Source organism: Balaenoptera physalus (genome assembly GCF_965194825.1).
Source record: "Balaenoptera physalus genome assembly, chromosome: 14".
Classification (NCBI taxonomy): Eukaryota; Metazoa; Chordata; class Mammalia; order Artiodactyla; family Balaenopteridae; genus Balaenoptera; species Balaenoptera physalus.
The window spans coordinates 23,222,897-23,240,890 of record NC_138893.1 but is presented as its reverse complement, the minus strand read 5'-3'; the positions used below and the strand labels follow the sequence as shown (position 1 = coordinate 23,240,890).

Here is a 17,994-nt window from a genome sequence, read left to right as displayed (position 1 = left end):
ATACACACACGCACATTTAATACACACGGGTGTGTATCTCTCCCATGTGCTCAAGGACACCGTGCAATGTTCGTTTCAGTATTGGTTCTAATAGTGAAAACATTGGAAGCAGTCTTCATGTCCAACAGCAAAACTGGATAAATAACTTGAAGTATTATTGTATATTGAATCTTGTAGCATTAAAAATAAGCTAATGTTACATGTTGCAACATCAAACGTTTCTAAAATAGAACTTTGAATGTAAAATAAAACAAGTTCCTTAGCCAAAGCAATCTTGAGGAAAAGAAACGGAGCTGGAGGGATCAGACTCCCTGACTTAAGACTATACTACAAAGCTACAGTCATCAAAACAAGTTCCTGAGGAGGGAGTAGGTATGATGGCACAGATAAAGTTGGTGAAGGCTCTGAGCCCTTCCAGGGGTGCCTTTGACACTCAGGATGGCAGCCACCTCTGGGGGGACAGTTGTGTTGGGAGTGTCCAGCACAGCGGACACCTTGGAAGTCCCCACACAACCTAAGGCCTTTCTAGAGCAGTGACACCCCCTGTGCACCTGCTTATCGCCCTGCTCCCCCCGTAACCCCCATGCTGAGTTTTGTGCTGATCACTTTATTCCTTCGTTCTGTTTAAACGCACTCTTTTGATTGTGTTTCTGTTATCTTGGCACCACGCCCCGTGAAGTTTCAGGAACTTTCCTCTTTCTCAACATTGCGAAGCGCCTGTGTGGTTTTCCGTGTGATTTGCGTGTTCTCCTTGCTAGTGCTCCACTGTAGGACTGGATCACGTGTGTCTGTCTGCACGTTGTTAGGCATTTGGTTGCTGGGTCTGTTGGTGTTTCTGGCAGTGCCGCCTGCCTTCCCGTGCGTGTGTCCTGACAGTCCCGGCTTCTGAGAGAGAGCTCTGTGTGTGCGTTTATGCACGGCTTCCCTTGGGTGTAAGCTAGCTGGGAGGCCGTGGAGCTGTCCGTCTCCCCATGGCTGTGTGCTCAGAACTTGCGGGTCCCCCGTGTTACGAGGGACTCACAGCCAGCCTGGGTCCACATCACAGCCTCTCGTGTCCTGAACTTTGTTCTCCGAGGGTGGAGATGTTTGCATCTGATCCTGACTGGAATGTCAGTGCTGAGCTGAGCACAGCTGCTTCCCTGACGCCACAGCGCGTGTGCACATGCAGGGCCGTACCTCATTTGGGGGTGCTGTCTGCTCCGCGGGATAGAGCAGGTGACGTGTCAGGGCTTCATCATAATCTCCAAACCAAGGGGCCTTTCCAGCCGTGAGTCATTCACGCCCATTGATTTTAACGTAGAGCGACTCACGTTCTGTGGTTTGTTGCAGACTTGAGGATTGGTTATCAGCAGTGTCTTAGGAAGTTTTTATCCTCTTCTCAGATGCATTTATTTTATTTTTTTAGAAAATGACATGTTGAAAATGCTGTATCTGTAGAAACAACGTAGTGCAGTGCCTTCCTGGAGGAGCTGTGTTGCACTTAAAGGCAGTTGGCCCTCCTGATGGGCAGATTCCCCGGCCCTGGCTGTGTGTGGCCCCCTGGCACGCCCTCTCCTGTCCTAGAATGCGGCAGCTGGCTTCTCGGGGAGCCCCTGCCTGGGGGACGGCGGGGGGTGTTCCCTGGGACTTCGAGGAGGGCAGCTCCCTTCTGCAGGCGCCCTGGGAGCTGAGACCCGGCCTTCCCGCCCCCACGGTGCCCTCAGAGGCACAGTTAGCGCCCTGGGGTCGTGTGCGAGAAGCACGTGTATGGTTTCCTCTTTCATTGTATCTGGAGAAGAAAATTTCGCTCCTGTGCCCCTTCCTGCTCAGGCGATTTGACTTGAGGGTTCGGAACTGTCTGAAAGCCAACTGGACGCGGGGGCCGAGGGCTAACCTGTACCTGGGCTGCTAACGTCGGCGCAGAAATAATCGGTTAATGAATGTCTGATCTGTTTGCAAATAAAAGGTGGAGGGGTGTTTCCAAGGAGTAGCTTTTGCCGGTGAGTCCCCGGGCCGCGGCGGGTGGGCGGCGGCTCCGTCCGTGGTGCCCTCTGCAGATCCACTCTTCGCTGACGTCTGCGGATGCGTGGCTTCCTGACCAGCATGGGGGCCGTCTGCCTGCGGCCCCGTCCCGTGCCCTGGTTCTGTGTATCTGCAGAGCGGCCTGCAGCTTTCAGAGCTCAGCTCCCGCAGGCAAACGAGCTCCCAGGCGTGGCCTGTGGTCCCGTTAGCCGTTAGCTGACCCGCTACAGGCAGGGGACTGGCTTCGCAGCCCTGCAGACCCTCGAGGATCTGGTAGAGCCGGGCAGCTGGGACCAGGAGCCACACGGGCCGCATCTGGCCCGCACCCGGCACCCCTTCAGAGCCCTGTCGCGAGAACTCTGGCCTTGGGTCCCCGTAGCCGCGGGGCGAGGTCGCCCCTGAGGCCATCCTGCTGCCAGAGGTCAGGGCTCCCGCCCTGTGTCTGCTGCTCCGGGGACACGGTAGCGGCTGGACTGCATTTCGCTAATGGAGAATTAATAAGCACTCTTGACAGTCAGGTTTATAAATATGTAAAAAGTATTTTAATTGTTTCTAGCAAAACAGGCAAGGAGTCAATACTCTGAGACGTGACGAACACACTGCTGACAGGTGCGGGGTCAGAGGACCCGCGAGCCGGCGTCCGTCGGCAGGCTGCGTCCTGCCCCCTGTCCTCACAGCCTGTGACAAATGGGCCCTGAACTGTATCGATGGAGTCGGTCAGACGTTGAAAAAGTTGAGTTGAACTTTGACTTGAAATACTCATTAGAGCTAATTATGGATTTTCTGACCCTCTGAGTTACAGCTCTGTACCTGCATTGGCAATTTATTTTCCATTTATTTATTGTAAACTTCTTAATATTATGTTAGCTTTATCACATCCAATGAGGCAGTAGTTCAAATCCTTGCAGTTGCGTTATTTACTTACGCTTTTTCTGAGTGCCTTCTTTACCCAAGCAAACGGGAAGATGTCCATTCGCTCATGGGTGTGGTCCTGCAGCTTTCCAGGGCCCAGTGCTGCCACGTCCCTCTTCTTGGAGGGGCCTTGACTGTCCGCGGTCAGAACAGAGAGCGGAGACTGGTCCTCGGGTGTGTGCGCCAAGGTGCCCAGCTCCTCTCGGAGAGGATTCGGGGCAGAGACCTGATGGGTGAGTCAGGCAAGCAGCACGTGCGCTCCGTTTATTTTGTGCCTGCGCCGTGGGGAGCCTGTCGGCACTGACCGCGTGCCTGAGTTCCCGTCACACGCATGGATACACATGAAAAAGATGTGTAACTACACACGCACATACACACGCAGTTAAGTCTGAATCCCAGGTAAACAAGTGACTTTTGGCGCCAGATGCCCCATCCCCACCCCAGCCCGGTCGCTGCACTGTGGCCTTTCCCTGAGCAGGGCGAGCAGGACCGGCCTCATCGCCCAGAACAGCTCCTGGCGCCCGGCGGGCGCTCCGTGGCTGCTTGCGCTGTTGATCGTGGATGGGCTGGGCCGGTGGCTCCGGAGGCTCTGAGGTTGCAGCTCAGTCCTGAAGGACGAGCCGGTGAGCGGGGAGGGATTGGACCGGGCAGCGGGCGGCTGGCCTGCCGAGGGGCAGGGGGCGCCGCGGCGAGGCTGTGCCGCCCGGAGCGGAGCCGTGTCCTGCACTCAGCAGCCACCCACTCTGCCCCGACCCTCGCCCGCTGGACCGCTGGACCCTGCAGCAGACGGGAGGCGGGGGGGGCGGGTGCGTCCACAGGGGAGATGCCCCCTCGGGGTTGGCTAGCGGCCGGCGCTCCTGGCGTTCTGGGTCGGGAAGTGTCTGCGGCTGACTGTTGAGTTTGGGGGCTGTGATTGGGCTGCAGTGAGCTGAGCTCTTTTTCTCACCCACAGAGCTTCTTAGTCACCGCTCAGGACTGCTTTAGAAACGCTCCCGTGCTGGCCTCACTCCATTTCTCTGTTTGCTCTACAGGCACTAGGAAGCTTTTACTTTCTTCACGAATCCTTAAAAAACATCTCCCAGTTTGACTTTAAAGGTAAGACTCCATGTGTGCTCTGCTGTCTTCTGGGATTCTCCGTCTTGGTGGACCCCCGACCCCCTGCCCGCTAGTCTGGCTTCTCCTGGTCCCTCCCACCCAGTGTTCCTGCGAGAGCACCGCATGGTCTGGGTTTGATCGAGGGGTTTGCGCAGTCACTAAGCAGGGAATCGTGAGGACACCTGCTTTCCGGCTTCTCTGAGGCCGAGGTGGCCGGCCTGTGCTGGGCGGCTTCCCCCTCCCCGCCCCGCCCCGCCTGCGGCCGTCCCAGCCCGTTACCGCATCTCTGCCACCCCTCACGGCTCTGGCGGGTGACTCTAGCTTTCCTATAATACAGTTAAGAGGAGAGGGGAGTGTTTTGTATCTGCGTTCCTGTCGAACGTGAGAAAGTAAAAAAAATGAAAAACACAACCGGAGGATAGCATATTTCAGAAAAAAATGGGGGAGAGCATATGTTTGTGGCAGAGCAGAAAACGTAGCCCCGTGTTTAATGGGTCAACACGGTGTGTCTGTGCTGAGAAGAGTCACCCAAGGTGCTCATGACACGCGGGCATGAGTCTGTCCCCTGATCTGAGGAGCTGCCGTCCCTGCGCCATTTGGTGTGCGTTTCTCATCCACGCAGGGTTGTCTCTTCATGTTACATGTAAATCCATCTGAGCTCCACTAGGGCTGTTGAGCTGGATCACATTAATCTGAGATGCCTCCCCAGGTGTGATAACTGTGGGAGCGGCTGATTATGTCGGTTTGTTCAGATTCATGATCACCACTCACTCGGGAGGCGGATCACACTCACCAAGTTGGGAAGCAGTGATTCCATCAGCGTTGAGAGCAGGGTCCGAGCCAGCAGGTGATCGTTCCCCGGCCCCGTAGCCTGAGCTTTCTCTGCGCTTGAGACGCAGCGTCTGCCTTTCCTGCCGAGGAGCTTGGAGCGGCCCAGCAGACCTGGCGGGAGCCGGGGCTGGGGCCGCTCTTCCCACGACCCTAGCAGACGCTGGACGTCGAGTGTCCTGTCCTCGGGCCGCAGGGCTGTGAGCAGAGGGGCCGTGCAGACACAGCGGCTCCAGACGAAGCTGAAACAGAACAGGTTGCGCTTCTAGTAAACCTGCACCTCAAGCTCCACAGGTGCCACGTCTGTTGAACTTTTCCTTTTTCCAAGAAACCATTTGCAGACATATTTTATTAACTAAATCAAACTCGTCCTAAAGTACCTGGCTAGCCCGCAGTTTATTTACAGCTGTACCTTCAATGTACATTTGACTCTAGCAAAACCTCCACGTTGTCAGTGACAAGAACCATGATAAAACGGGCAGCGGCCGTGCCCTGAGCAGGCGAACCTGGCGGGAGGCTGTGTCGAGTCTGAAAACACCACTGGGCGCGGCGTGGCAGGTGTTGCTGCCGACCGATCCACGGCACGGGCGAGGCCGGGGTCTCGGGCAGGCGTGGGCTGCCGGCCCCCTCTCCGCAGCCCCGGCTCTTTGAGGCCGCACTTCTGCCTGGAATTGAACTACAGCAAAAGCAATCCAGGTTCGTGAAGTTTGAATCAACTTTTGAAAAGAAACAGCCGGAATTTTAACAAATATGTTCCTACTTAGAAACTTGAGATGAAAAGGGATGAAAGGGACTCCAGTTTCTGGTCCAGCACGTGATGAGCTTGGAAGCTGTCACTCAATCCTCACGAGAGACAATCCAAACAAGCTGAAAATAGATGATTCTTCTTAGGTCTCTCAGAGGAGCAAAGTCACAGGGCAAACTGCTGCCCCCCAAAACCAGGGAGACAGACAGACGGGCCCAGAGAGTCAGAGCCCACTGAGCAGAGAGCACCGCACGGTCGGGACACTAAGAGAGGCCGAGCGCGGGCAGCTGGCGGGGGAAGCGCACCCAGGCTCGGGGCCTACGCTGTCGCGGGCTTTACCTCCTGGAAGCTAACCGGGTCCTCACGCCGCAGATCAAAGAAAAATCCCCATTTCTGGCAGGGGAGGGGAAAGGAGCTATTGTGAAATATGCCCAGACAACTCTGTTCTTCTTAAAGGCCTGCCCTCAGGGAAACCCTGAGCCCAGCCCACTGGGGTCTGATCAGGGCCTAACCAACGGGGGAGGAAGATAGACGACTGCAGCCTCCTCTAGCCTTCCTGTGCAACCTGAGAAAACAAGAAGAGCAAATTAAATCCAAAATAAGCAGAAGAAAAGAAATAATAAAATTGGAGCATACATCAATGAAATTGAAAACAGACACTCAGTAGAGAAAATTAATGAAACCAAAAGCTGGTTCTTTGAAAAGATGAATAAACTTGGTAAACCTTTAGCCAGGCTAACCAAGAAAAAAAGAGGACACAAATTACTAGTATTGGAAATGAGAAAAGGGTCATCAGTACTGATCCTATGGACATTAAAAGGATGATAAAGGTATATTGTGAACAAGTCTATGCCTATAGATTTGATAACTTAGATGGCCCACTTCTTTGAAAGATACGATCCACCAAAACTCATTCAAGGAGGACTAGATAGTATGCATGGGCCTTTGTCTATTAAAAGGAATTCAGTCAATAATTAATAACCTTCTAAAAGCATCAGGCCCAGATGGTTTCCCTGGTGAATTCCACCAAACATTTAAGGAAGAAATTATACCAATTCTCTACAATCTCGCCCAGAAAATAAAGGCAGAGGGAAAACTTCCTAATTCATTCTATGAGGCCAGCATTACCCTAATAACAAAACTAGATAAAGGTATTACAAAAAAGGAAAACTGTAGGCCAGTATCTCTCATGAACAGAAAATGCAAATTCCTCAATATAATATTAGCAACTCAAAACTAACAATGTATAAGAAAAGTTATACACTATGACCAATTCAGATTTATCCCAGGTATGCAAGCCCGATTCAACATCCAAAAAATCAATTAATGTAATCCATCACATCAATAGGCTAAAGAAGAAAATCACATGATTATATCAATAGATGTAGAAAAAGAATTTGATAAAATCCAACACCCATTTATAATAAAAACTCTCAGAAAACTAGGAATAGAGGAGATCTTCCTCAACTCAATAAAAAACATCTACAGAGATTCTACACTAACATCAAAATTAATGGTGAGAAACTAGATACTTTTACCCTAAGGTCAGTAACAAGGCGGGGATGTCCACTCTCACCATTTCTCTTCAACATCATACTGGAAATCTTGGCTAATACAATAAGACAAAAAAAAAAAAAAAGGAAATTAAAGGCTTATTGATGGGAAGGGGCTGTCTTAGTTCTTAGGTGACATGTTTACATAGAAAATCCCAAGGAACCAACAACAACAACAGTAGCAACAAAAACTGGTACCAATAAGCAAGGTTGCAGGATATGAGGTTAATAAGCATAAGTCAGTGGCTTTTCTTGATACCAGCATTGAACAGGTAGAATTTGAAATTAAAAACACAATATCATTTACCTTAGCACACATACAAAAAGAAGTACTTAGGAATAAATCTGACAAAATATGTATAATATCTACATGAGGAAAACTACAGAATCTGGTTGAAGGAATCAAAGAAGACCCAAATAAGTGGAGAGATAGTTCATGTTCATGGATAGGAAGACTCAGTATTGTCAAGTTCTTCCCAACTTGATCCATAGATTCAACACAAGCTCATTCAAAATCCCAGCAAGTTATTTTGTGGATATTGACAAACTGATTCTAAAGTTTATATGGAGAGGCAAAAGACCCAGAATAGCCAACACAATATTGAAGAAGAAGAACAAAGTCGGAAGACTGACACTACTCAACTCCAAGACTTTCTATAAAGTTACAGTAATCAAGACAGTGTGGTGTTGGTGAAAGAAGAGACAGATAGATCAGTGGAACAGAAGAGAGAGCCCAGAAATGGACCCACACAAATACAGTCAACTGATCTTTGACACATGAACAAAGGTAACAAAACAGAGCAAAGATACTCTTCTCAACAAATGGTGCTGGAACCTGCTGGACAGCCACACACACAAAAAGGAATCTCGTCACAGACCTTACACCGTCACAGAAACTTAAAATGGATCATAGGCCTAAATGTAAAATGTGAAGCTATAAAACTCCTAGACGATAACATAGGAGAAAATGCAGGTGAACCTTGGGTTCAGTGATGACTTTTTAGATGCAACACCAAAAGCATGATCCATGAAAGAAATAATTTTAAGTTGGACTTCACTGAAGTGAAAAACTTGCATTCTGCAAAAGACACTGTTAAGAGAATGAGAAGACAAGCCAGAGATGGGAGAAAATATTGCAAAAGACACATGTGATAAAGGACTGTTATCCAACATACAAAGAGCTCTTAAGACTCAACAATAAGAAAGCAACCCAATTTAAAAGTGAGCTAAAGATTTAAACAGACTTCTCACCCAGGAAGATATACAAATAGAAGACATCTGATGAAAAGATATTCAACATCATATGTCACCAGGGAAATGCAAATTAAAAAAATTAAAACCACTACACACCTATGAGAATGGCTAAAATCTGAAAACTTGACAACACCGTGCTAGCAAGGACGTGGAGCAACAGGAACTCTCACTCATTGCGGGTGGGAATGCAGAATGGTCCAGCCACTTTGGAAGACAGGTTGGCAATTTCTTGCAAAGCTAGACATACTCTTACACATCCCTTGGCATTTACCCAAATGAGTTGAAAACTAACGTCCGCACAAAAACCTTTACAGCAATGTTTTATAGCAACTTTATTCGTAATTAGCAAAAACTGGAAGTAACCAGAATCTGTCCTTCATAGATGAACAAATAAACAAGCTGTGGTCCAGAGAAATGGAATATTATTCAGCAGTAAAACAGAATGAGCTATCAAGATACAAAAACTCATGGAGGAACCTTTTAGGAGGAACCTAAAATGTTGTGTTCCTGATGAAAAGCAGCCCACTGGAGGAGGCCGCCTGCAGTATGTGGTCAGCGACTGAGGAAACGAGGGAGACAGTGAAAGCATGGCTGGTTGACAGGCGCTGGGGGAGGGAGGGATGGACAGGGGGAGCACGGGGGGTTAGGGCCGTGGAAGTGCTCTGCGTGCCACTGCAGCGGTGGATACATGACGTGCGTTTGTCAGGACCCCTAGCGCGTGCGAGCCCACCAACACGAGATGTTGGGAAGCTGTTCGGGGGGAGGGTGGGAGCTCTCCACTTGCAGCTCAGTTTTTGTAATCCCCAGACTGCTCTAAAAATACAGTCGCATTTTTAAGAAAGAGGCCTCCTCCCCCCCACCCCTCCCCAGTCTCCTTCTCCTTCCTCAAGGGAACTGGGGTTTCATCTCAGCAGAACGGCCTCCTGCTGCAGCCCCTGCCCTGTCCTCACTTCCAAGAGCCTGCAGGGGGCTGCCCATGCCTCAGGCCTGCTCCTGCACCTGTGCCCGCCTGGCTCACCGACGGCTGGTGCGTCTGCCCTGTGGACATACATCCGTCCTGAGGATGTCCGTTTGGGGGGGCGTCCACCCCTCTGCAGCTCATGCACCGATGCCCGCAGTGGGCTGTTTTGGTGATTCAGCCTTTGCTACGAGGATCTCCATCCTGAATAGACCTTTAGAAAGAACTTTCTTTATTCTCAGGTCCAGGCGATACTCGGGCCGTGGCGGTTAGCAAAGGGGCGTAGGAAGGAGGGATAAGTAACCCCCTGCAGGGCGCCCGGACGGTGGGCCCGCGTGGCCCCAGCAGCAGCTCGGCGCCTCCCAGGGGCGAGCCCGGATGTCGGGAGGAGGGGCGTCCCTAGGACCCGGCAGAGGCCGGCCGCCGCTGGGGCTGGACCTCCGCCCGGCCCTCACCCTCCGCAGAGGCCTCGCGGGGGCCCAGGGCCACCCCCGCTCCTCCATCAGGCTCAGCGCCGCCCTGCTCCGGGGCTCCCCCGCCTGCCCCCCACGTGGCACCCTCCCGTCCTCCACACTCGGCCGCCGTGCTCCCGGGTCTGAGCGGCCTCCCTCCTCCTTCCCACTGCCTCAGGCTCGCCAGCAAGACCCGGCTCTGGCCTCTGGGCGGCCACACTCGGGGCGTATCCACGTCCCGTGTCCTAATCCACGTCCGTCTCCCCGCCTCACGCCCAGGCCCACTCTCCGGGTCGTGTCTGCGTCCCATGTCCGCGTCCTCAGCTTCTGGCCGGGCCCCGCGGCACTCAGTGGACGTCCTGGTGCCCACTGGTGCCGGGAGGGCCCAGGAGGGGAGTTCGAGGCCCGGGCGGGGTGGAGGGAGGGGTGAGGCGGGTGGGTCCACACCGCAGGCTGCAGCCGCCTGAGAGCCTGGCGCCCCGGGCGGTCTGTGCGGGACAGGCCTGCCGTCAGCAGGAGTGGTCAGCTGCCCTGCTCCGGGGCCGGGGTGGCCCGTCCGCCTCGTGAAGGGGAGCTGGACGCGACGTGCCGGCGACGGCAGGTGTGCCTCGCAGACAGCGCTCCCCCCCCACCCCCCGCCACCCTGAAGCCAGCTGTGCGGGGTGAGGTTTGATAAACGCTGTCCTTCCACGGAGATGGATGGGTGGTTACAGTAAGTGCCTCCTGTGATTAACACACTTCTGCGTCTTTTCCCACCGCAGGTGGGTGTTGTGAGTGGGTCGTGGTTTCGTGCCTTGTTTGTTTACACCGGCCTGTGCCCACCTTCCCAGGCACCAGCCTCCTGGCTCGTGGGTTCGCCTGCGTTTCCCCCGATGGGCAACCCCGGGGGTGGGAGGGTAGCCTCAGAGCCAGCTGCCCCTGTCGTCTGAGGCTCGTCTCCGTGGTTTGGGAGCCAGGTCAGAGGGGCAGTGGGTACAGCGCAGCTCCGCCCTGGGGGAGGGGTCCACGCCACGTGCTGTCAGTGGGCCCGTGGGGGCAGGCGGCCCAGAGACTGCAGGCGGGGCTGCCCGTGGGACGCGGAGCAGGGCCTCCACAGACACTCTGACGGGACGGCTCGTCCTTCGTCCCAAACACCAGGGATCTCCACACACCCCAGGACCCTCACCCCAGTGTCCTGGCCTGGGAGCGGGGGACAGGTGATGCTCCGGCAGCCGGTGGGGGCAGTCTGGCGACCGCCTGGGCTGGGGTCTCCCCGTGGCGGTCTCGGCAGGCCCCCCCGCTGCCTGGGCTCTCTGCCGGCATCTCGTGGTGAGGCTGACAGCCTTCCCACCCACCAGACAAGTAAGAGTTTGAGGAATAGACACATTTGTGCATTAAACCCCACGGTGGTCTCTGAAAAGGAACGATCCCAGGTCTGGGTGTAAAAGGACCAGACCAGGCCCTGTGTGCGGGGCGTCAGCCAGATGCGGGGAGAGCCCGCGGGACACTGGACGGGGCGGGTGGCCAGGGAGCGCTGGCCCAGAGTGCCCGGCCATCTTTCCTTTCCCCCGTCTCACGTAAGGACTTCCCTTCCCTGGTTATGAGTGATGTTGGCTGGATGCAAGGAGGAAATCGATGTTATTAAATAAATTCATCTTAAGTGTGAGTGGACGGTAGCTCCACGGCCCTTTTAAGTACAGTTGCAGTTTGCTCAGAGGATGCCAATTAGCCCCTGTAAATCTGCAGGCTGGGAGCTCGGAGGGGGCAGTGAAGCCCAGTGTCAGATTCCAGGTCCAGGGATGGGGATGCATGAGCCACGGCGTCCCCGGGAGCAGCTACCCTGCCTGGGGTCGTGGCCCTCGTCGGGTCTGCCTCCTGGGGCCTCCCTCGCCTCCACAGCACTGCCCGGGTGGGACGCGGGACCCCGCGTGGCCCTGAGCTGGGGGGAGGGGGCGAAGAGCTGAAGTTACCCCCGGGTTCTTCTTCTGCTCTTTCCTAGCCAAGAAGTATAAAAAAGTCACTGGTAAGGAGATCTACTCAGACACGCTGGAGAGCACGCCCATGCTGGAAAAAGAGAAGTTCCCGCAGGACTACTTCCCCGAGGTACGTCGGGGCCCCGCCGGCCACACTCGTACTAGTGCGTTTACTTTCAGGTGGACTTTAGGACGTGAAATCTTCGTACCTCACAGTGGGGATCCCCGGCTGCCGTCATGCTCCAGTATTCTGTCCTTCTGGGAGGTTCTAAAACCCACGTGGGTTCATCTGGGTGGTCTTAGATGAGGGCTGGGAGAGTCCGTGGTGTTTATCGTTACGTCGGCAGGTAAATTTTCCAATCATCATCGTTTCCAGGCAAAGGAACCTTCCCCCAGAGAGGTAGAAACACAATAATCTGTTCATTTGGGGCCTGGGGTGTGCCAGGGGCCTCCCAGCAAACCTCAGCGTGAGCAGGTCGATCTGGCCAGTGATGCAACCCGACCAGAGAGCTCGGGCGTGCTGGGACAGTGGCCCTCGGGGGGCTCTCCCCATCCCCAGGCCACTGAGTGAGCCCCCGGCTCTCCCCCGGGGAAAGCCTTGGGTGAGGCCAGAGGCGCAGCCGCGGGCTCGGAGCCGGGTGTCCCCACCCTGTGCGCTTCAGCGGAGGGAGGTGCAGGATTCCTTCTCACCCTCTGCTCAGACACAATCAGAAAGCGTGGATGTGTTTCCTCTGGGTTTCAGCGCATTTTTGTGTAGTTTTGTTATTTTTGTGTAGCCGCTCCGCTGCACACATAATTTTGGATTCCGGTGTCTTTAGTGAGTTCTGTCGTGACCAGCATTTTCGGGGTCTCGTGACCTGTGTGGTCCCCGAGTTGACCCAGACTGGGTCACCTTCCCTTCCGGGGCCTGTTGACTCGCGGTAGGAAGTGACCCATGACTGAAGCATTCGGGGGTGAGACTGAGGGACGGGCGGCCCCTCCTCACAGCTGCGTTTCCACACGGCCCCCGAACCCCCACGGAGCAGGTCTGCTTGGCCGAGGATTGCCCGCCGTGGCTCTGCGGAGCCGCCCCTCCTGCGGCACTGGGAGCTGATTTCAGCAAGGCCGCAACTTTATTAACTCGCTTTATGACCCGATCCTGCAGTGGCGGAAAGGTAGCCGCCGCCTTGAAGGATGGGCCGCGTCCCCGGCCAAGGACGCGGTGTCAGGGGCCCGCCTCCTGCCCCGCCCGCCGCTGCCCCTGCCCCTCGGCACTGCTCCCCTCTGCTCTGCCTCCAAGGTTGGAGGAGGGTGTGGCTGGAAAGCTCCGGAAGCTTTCGTTCTCAGCCTCCCATGAGTGCGGCCGAGCCCGTGAGTCCTGCAGTCCTCCCGGGACGTTGGCCAGTGGACGTGTCCAGCAGGAGGCCGGCCCAAGGTTCCCCGGATCAGGGCGAGGGCTGAGAAGTCAGTTTCAGAGGCCATCAGTGCCGGTCTCCTGGCCCATCCCGATCCAGACTCACCCTCGCTCCCCTGCAGGCAGCACGGGAGCCAGCACCGGCCCTGGCCTGAGAGCAACCAGGGACCCCGGTGAAAACGGTGCAAGCTGCGGGGAGGCCGGGGGCGGGGCCTGCAGCACCACGGATAGGGTCTCGGCCTCTTCCCCCACGCGGGCACCTTAAAAGCAGGAGAGCCAGCTTACAGAGGCCCGCTGGGCACAGCCCTGAACGGGCCAAGGACGAGGCTCTGGCATTGCAGCCGCTTCTCTGCAGGAGGGACCCCTGACGCCCCTGCTGATGTCCAGGGTCCACGCACCTGGCAGAGAAGGCAGGGCCGCTGGGGACGGCCACGGAGCCAGCCTCGCCCAGATCAGCGCAGGGGCCGGCTGGCTGGCGGGCAGTGCTGGGCCCGGGCCTGTGTGGGGCTGGGCGGGGAGCATTTGGGGCAGCCCTCTGAGCAGTGAAGTGTCTTTGCAGCTCTCCCGTCTAACTGCCACTGAAGTCCTGAGCTGCGGCCGGTGCCAAGGCGAGCCCGTGGCCCGTGACTGGCAGTGGCAGGGATGGCAGGCGGGCCTCTGTTCTTCCCGGACCCGCCCGTGCCCTCGAGGCGCTGCTCCCCCAGGCCGCTGCCCACCCGGGGACGCCTGGTGCCTGGGATGGACTTCCCGCTCCGCACCCCCCGCCAAGGACTGGGGCGCACCCGGGTGACCTGGCTCGAGGTGGACGCCCAGCGCGCGGCCCCCGTCACCCCAGGCGCTCGCTCAGCCCACAGCCGCCCCTCATCCTCTCGTCACTTGCCGATGACTCCAGAATTCGGGGTCCTCTACCTTCACCTGTGCCCTCGGAGCTGGGCTCACCGGGGACTCCCAGCGTCTGTCGTCCAGGAGCTGTGACGCTGCCGAAGAGGAGGCTTCTGTGTGACACAGACTGTGTGACAGAGTCACCGTGTCCTCCTGGGTGGGCAGAGGGGGCCCCACTGCTTCCTCTGGAGAAGGTGTCCAGCACCTGGGCGGGAGCCTCTGCGTGCCCGGCTTGCCCGCTGCCCCCCGCCCCTGCGGCTCTGGCCTCCATCCCTCCCTGGACCGCGGCCTCCTTCTGAGGGGCTCCCTGACCCTCGCCCTCAGGCTCTGCCCTGCGTGGACTCCCTCCCCAGACCATGGCGTGTCTGGGGGTCTCCCCGCATCTCTCTTCCCTCCAGGGCCCAGGCGGCTGTGAAGCTTGGGCTGAGGTTGACCTGTGGCGGGGGGGGGGCAGGTGTGGGGACCTTAGCTGTGGTTCCCACCTCCCTGCGCACCCCGTGCGCTGTGCCCTCCGAGGTGCTGGCCGGTGCCTGCTGGGGGTGCTGAGCCCTCCTCAGACCCAACTCCAGGCGGCCTCACTGTCATCCGCAGGCAGAGGGGGGAGTGCGTCTCGGGGGGGAGGAGGTCGGGGGGTCTCTGGGTAGACCCCAATGTCTCGACTAGAGCGGCGTGTTGCTGGGACAAGGTGACCCCTGCCCCGGGGTGCTGGCCTTCCTGGGGGCCCTGTTCTGCTCCGCGGAATTGCCTGAGTGTGCGATCCGCTGGGTCTGACGACGTATGAGTTTTCAGGGCTTGTTCATTTTCCTCTCATCTCGATAAATTAACAGAAGGAAAATCTTATTGAGAAGAACATAAATGCTTCTGATGTTTCTGTCAACTGCATGGAATTTCTCAGGTGTAAGGAACTCCAGGACCGCTGACGGGCTCACGTGTCCTACTAGAAGCCTCTGCCCGGCGTGCGTCAGGCCAGCAGGCTGCCGGGCAGGGCCGCGGTGCCCAGGAGGCTGCACTGTGGCAGCTCCCCTCCTGCTGGGCCTGCAGGCCAGGCCTTTAGCTTTATTGGAACACGTTTTGGGGGAGGGAATTAGTTTAAGACTGATTTCTCTTTCTTTTATTACCGTCACTTAAGGGTAATCTAAACGTAATTACCGTGATGGAGGCATGATGCAATTCCAAATAATTACAGCCCACTGCATATAAAACCGACAGAACTTTCCCTGGTGGCTTGTGGGCGCTCTTGGCTCGACGCGAATTCCACATGCTGCCTCTGGGGGAAACACTCCAGACAACGTGAGACCATTTTTAAAAAGCAGGTCTGGGGCTTCCCTAGTGGTGCAGTGGTTAAGAATCCGCCTGCCACTGCACGGGACACGGGTTCGAGCCCTGATCCGGGAAGATCCCACATGCCACGGAACAACTAAGCCTGCATGCCACACAACTAAAGCCTGCGCACGGCACAACTACTGAAGCTTGCACGCCTAGAGCCCGTGCTCTGCAACAAGAGAAGCCACTGCAATGAGAAGCCTGCGCACCGCAACAAAGACGCGGCAACCAGAGAAAAGCCTGCGCGCAGCAACGAAGACCCAACGCAGCCAAAAATAAATAAATATATAAAAAAAATAAAAAAATAAAAATAAATTAAAAAAAAAGCAGGTCTGTGTAGTCAGTCGGGGCCGAGGCATTTTTTTCCTCTTGCCCGTAGTGAGAAATTGGTTGTTACCATACATCACAGGGACCGCTCCAAGCTCTTATGAAAGATGAATTAATTTCACTAATGCTCTGAAGCGGGCCTTTCACGGGGAGGCTGGGTGGTGATAACCTTCCTGCAGCCTCCCTTTTCTCACCGTGATTTATGCCGTCTTTTAGTAGATGAAACCGCCTGTATTCGCCATCCATCTGCTGGTAAAGGAATCCTATTAACAGGGCATCTGAGCAGAGACTTAATATTGTCAGGTGAACGATGTGGCAGTCCCCCCCCCGCCGCCCCCGCCCCAGCCCAGGCGTGACATGGTTCCCACTCCAGTGTGAGAGCCTCTCTGAGAACCGGGGTGGGCACCCCAGCCACTGCCGTCCCGTCTACCGTCGCCTGGAGCCTTCGGGGGCTTGAGAAGGCAGCCGATGACCAGTGAGCCTGGGAGCGTGCACTGGGCTGGGCGGAGGCAGAGGAGGCCCCGCCCCGCCCGCATGCACCCCGCCTCCGTTTGCAACGAGCATCTGCATCCGGAAGCTTCTGTGCTGGAGGCCCCAGCCTCCCGACATGTGTGCTGACCGCAGGCTGCCCGGCTGGCTGCTCCCGGGGAACTGGCCCAGACCCTGGTCCCGCTTCTGGAGGCTCGCCCTGAGCCCAGGAGTCGGGCCGCCCTGTGCTGCGGCTCCTGGTTTCCGAGTGTGCACGAGGGCACCAGGGTGGCGGCACCCGCTTCCCACTCTCTGCAGGAGGACGTGGCTCCTGGCGGAAGACAAGTCGCTGGTTCTCCCGGAGAGGCTGAGGCGGGGTGGGGCGCCCTCGACAGCCGGTGCGCGTGGCGACCCCCTCCCACTCCTGCTGCGGCAGTGGGAGAAGGCGACGGACCTTCGGGTGGATTTGACCGGGCCCACGTCCGGCCTGGCTCCCCTGCGGCCAGCCCCAGCGGGTGACCACTTGCCATGTGACCTTGGGTGCGATTCTCAACCTCGAGGGCTCCTGGGTCCCGCAGGCGCTGCGCTGAACAGTGGGCTGGATTCTGAACCAGACGTGGTCAGAGAGAGGGTCAGTGAATCAGCGGTCCGGTTGAGGACTCGTCCGGAACCCAAGGCCGTGGTGACCTTGCGAGAGCAGTCTGGGCAGGGGGTGGGGTTAGGAGCCCACGGGGCGCCGAATGGGGCAGAAGAGAGAGGAGCCCCTCGTGAAGGCCTTTCTGTCGGGGGAGTAGAAACAAACGGGGCGGTGTTAGGGAGGCGCGTGGAGAGCGCTTTAGCCGCTGAACCGTCTGCACTAAGTAAAGAAACGCGTGGCTGACCTGGGCCCCTGCTTCCCTGGACACGGCCGTCAGGAGGCAGTGCTTTTCGCCGCGTTGGTCTCTGGGTCCCACTCGGTTACCATCTCCGGGACTACATGGTCTCCGCCCTCTGCCCCCGCCTGTCACCACGGCACAGCCCCACATGCCCCCCGCCCGAGGACCAGCCCCTGTGCTCCGGGGACGCTTGACACGCTGCCCTGGGATGTGGGCGGAGGGTCCCGGAGAAGACAGACGTTCCCTCCAGCACCCTAAAGTTTGCCACCAGGGATTCAGGAAGGTCCCCAGTGCCTCCCGGGGACTTGCAAGGGGTGCCGGGTGGAGCGCCACTCCCAAAACCGCTCAGGCCGTGAGCTACCCGGTGCTGTGTGGCCATTGAAGTGGAAGTTGATTATGACACCGTCACACGCAGCCCCCGACACGGAACGTCCTTCATCACAGAGCGGCCGCTGGGCAGCCCAGCTGCACCCCGCCCTCCTCCCCGCCCAGCGTGAGCCCGAGGGGACGAGGTGGCCACTGACGCTGGACGGGGCAGGTGCCACCCCAGCTGCGGGACAGCAGGACGGGTGGCGGCTCAGCGAGGCTTCTCCCAGCTTCTCCAGCAGAAGTTCTTTTCTTTGAGGGGGGGTTGGTGGAGAAGTAAAGATGGGGTTTCCGTGGTCTGACCCCCCGTCTGCCTCCCGGGCTCCCACATGGCTCTCTCGCGGCCATGACGCCACAGGCCCCGAGCCCGCTAGTGGCGGCCTCTCCACGCAGACCGCGCAGCTTCCTTCCGGCTCAGACGCGTCCTGTCACCCGCCAGGCCTGCCAGCCGCGTAGGAGGTCTTGCTGGAGCCGCTGCGCGGGGCCCCTGAACTTGGCCAAGGGCGTCCTCCTGTTCACTGGGGCTCCCCACGGCCTGGCCGGCCGAGCCCCTGCAGCCTCCTCCGGTCTGGGGGATGGTGGTGGTCGTGCCTCATGGTGCCCTCCCTGC

The 17,994-nt window shown here is 57.0% G+C and overlaps 1 protein-coding gene across 11 annotated transcripts in view; it reads left to right on the top strand.

The window, feature by feature from the left end:
* The window catches only part of INPP5A (inositol polyphosphate-5-phosphatase A), a 182,259-nt gene that overhangs the window by 114,741 nt on the left and 49,524 nt on the right, over window positions 1–17,994 (top strand). For 10 of the 11 annotated variants that reach the window (XM_082424873.1, XM_082424875.1, XM_082424877.1 and 7 more), the window contains 2 exons: window positions 3,945–4,008; window positions 11,777–11,880. The exons of the other annotated variant lie outside the window; for it this stretch is intronic. In XM_082424873.1, the coding sequence (XP_082280999.1) occupies window positions 3,945–4,008; window positions 11,777–11,880 (168 nt within the window). The remainder of the gene's footprint in view (window positions 1–3,944; window positions 4,009–11,776; window positions 11,881–17,994) is intronic. 11 annotated transcript variants of the gene reach the window in all.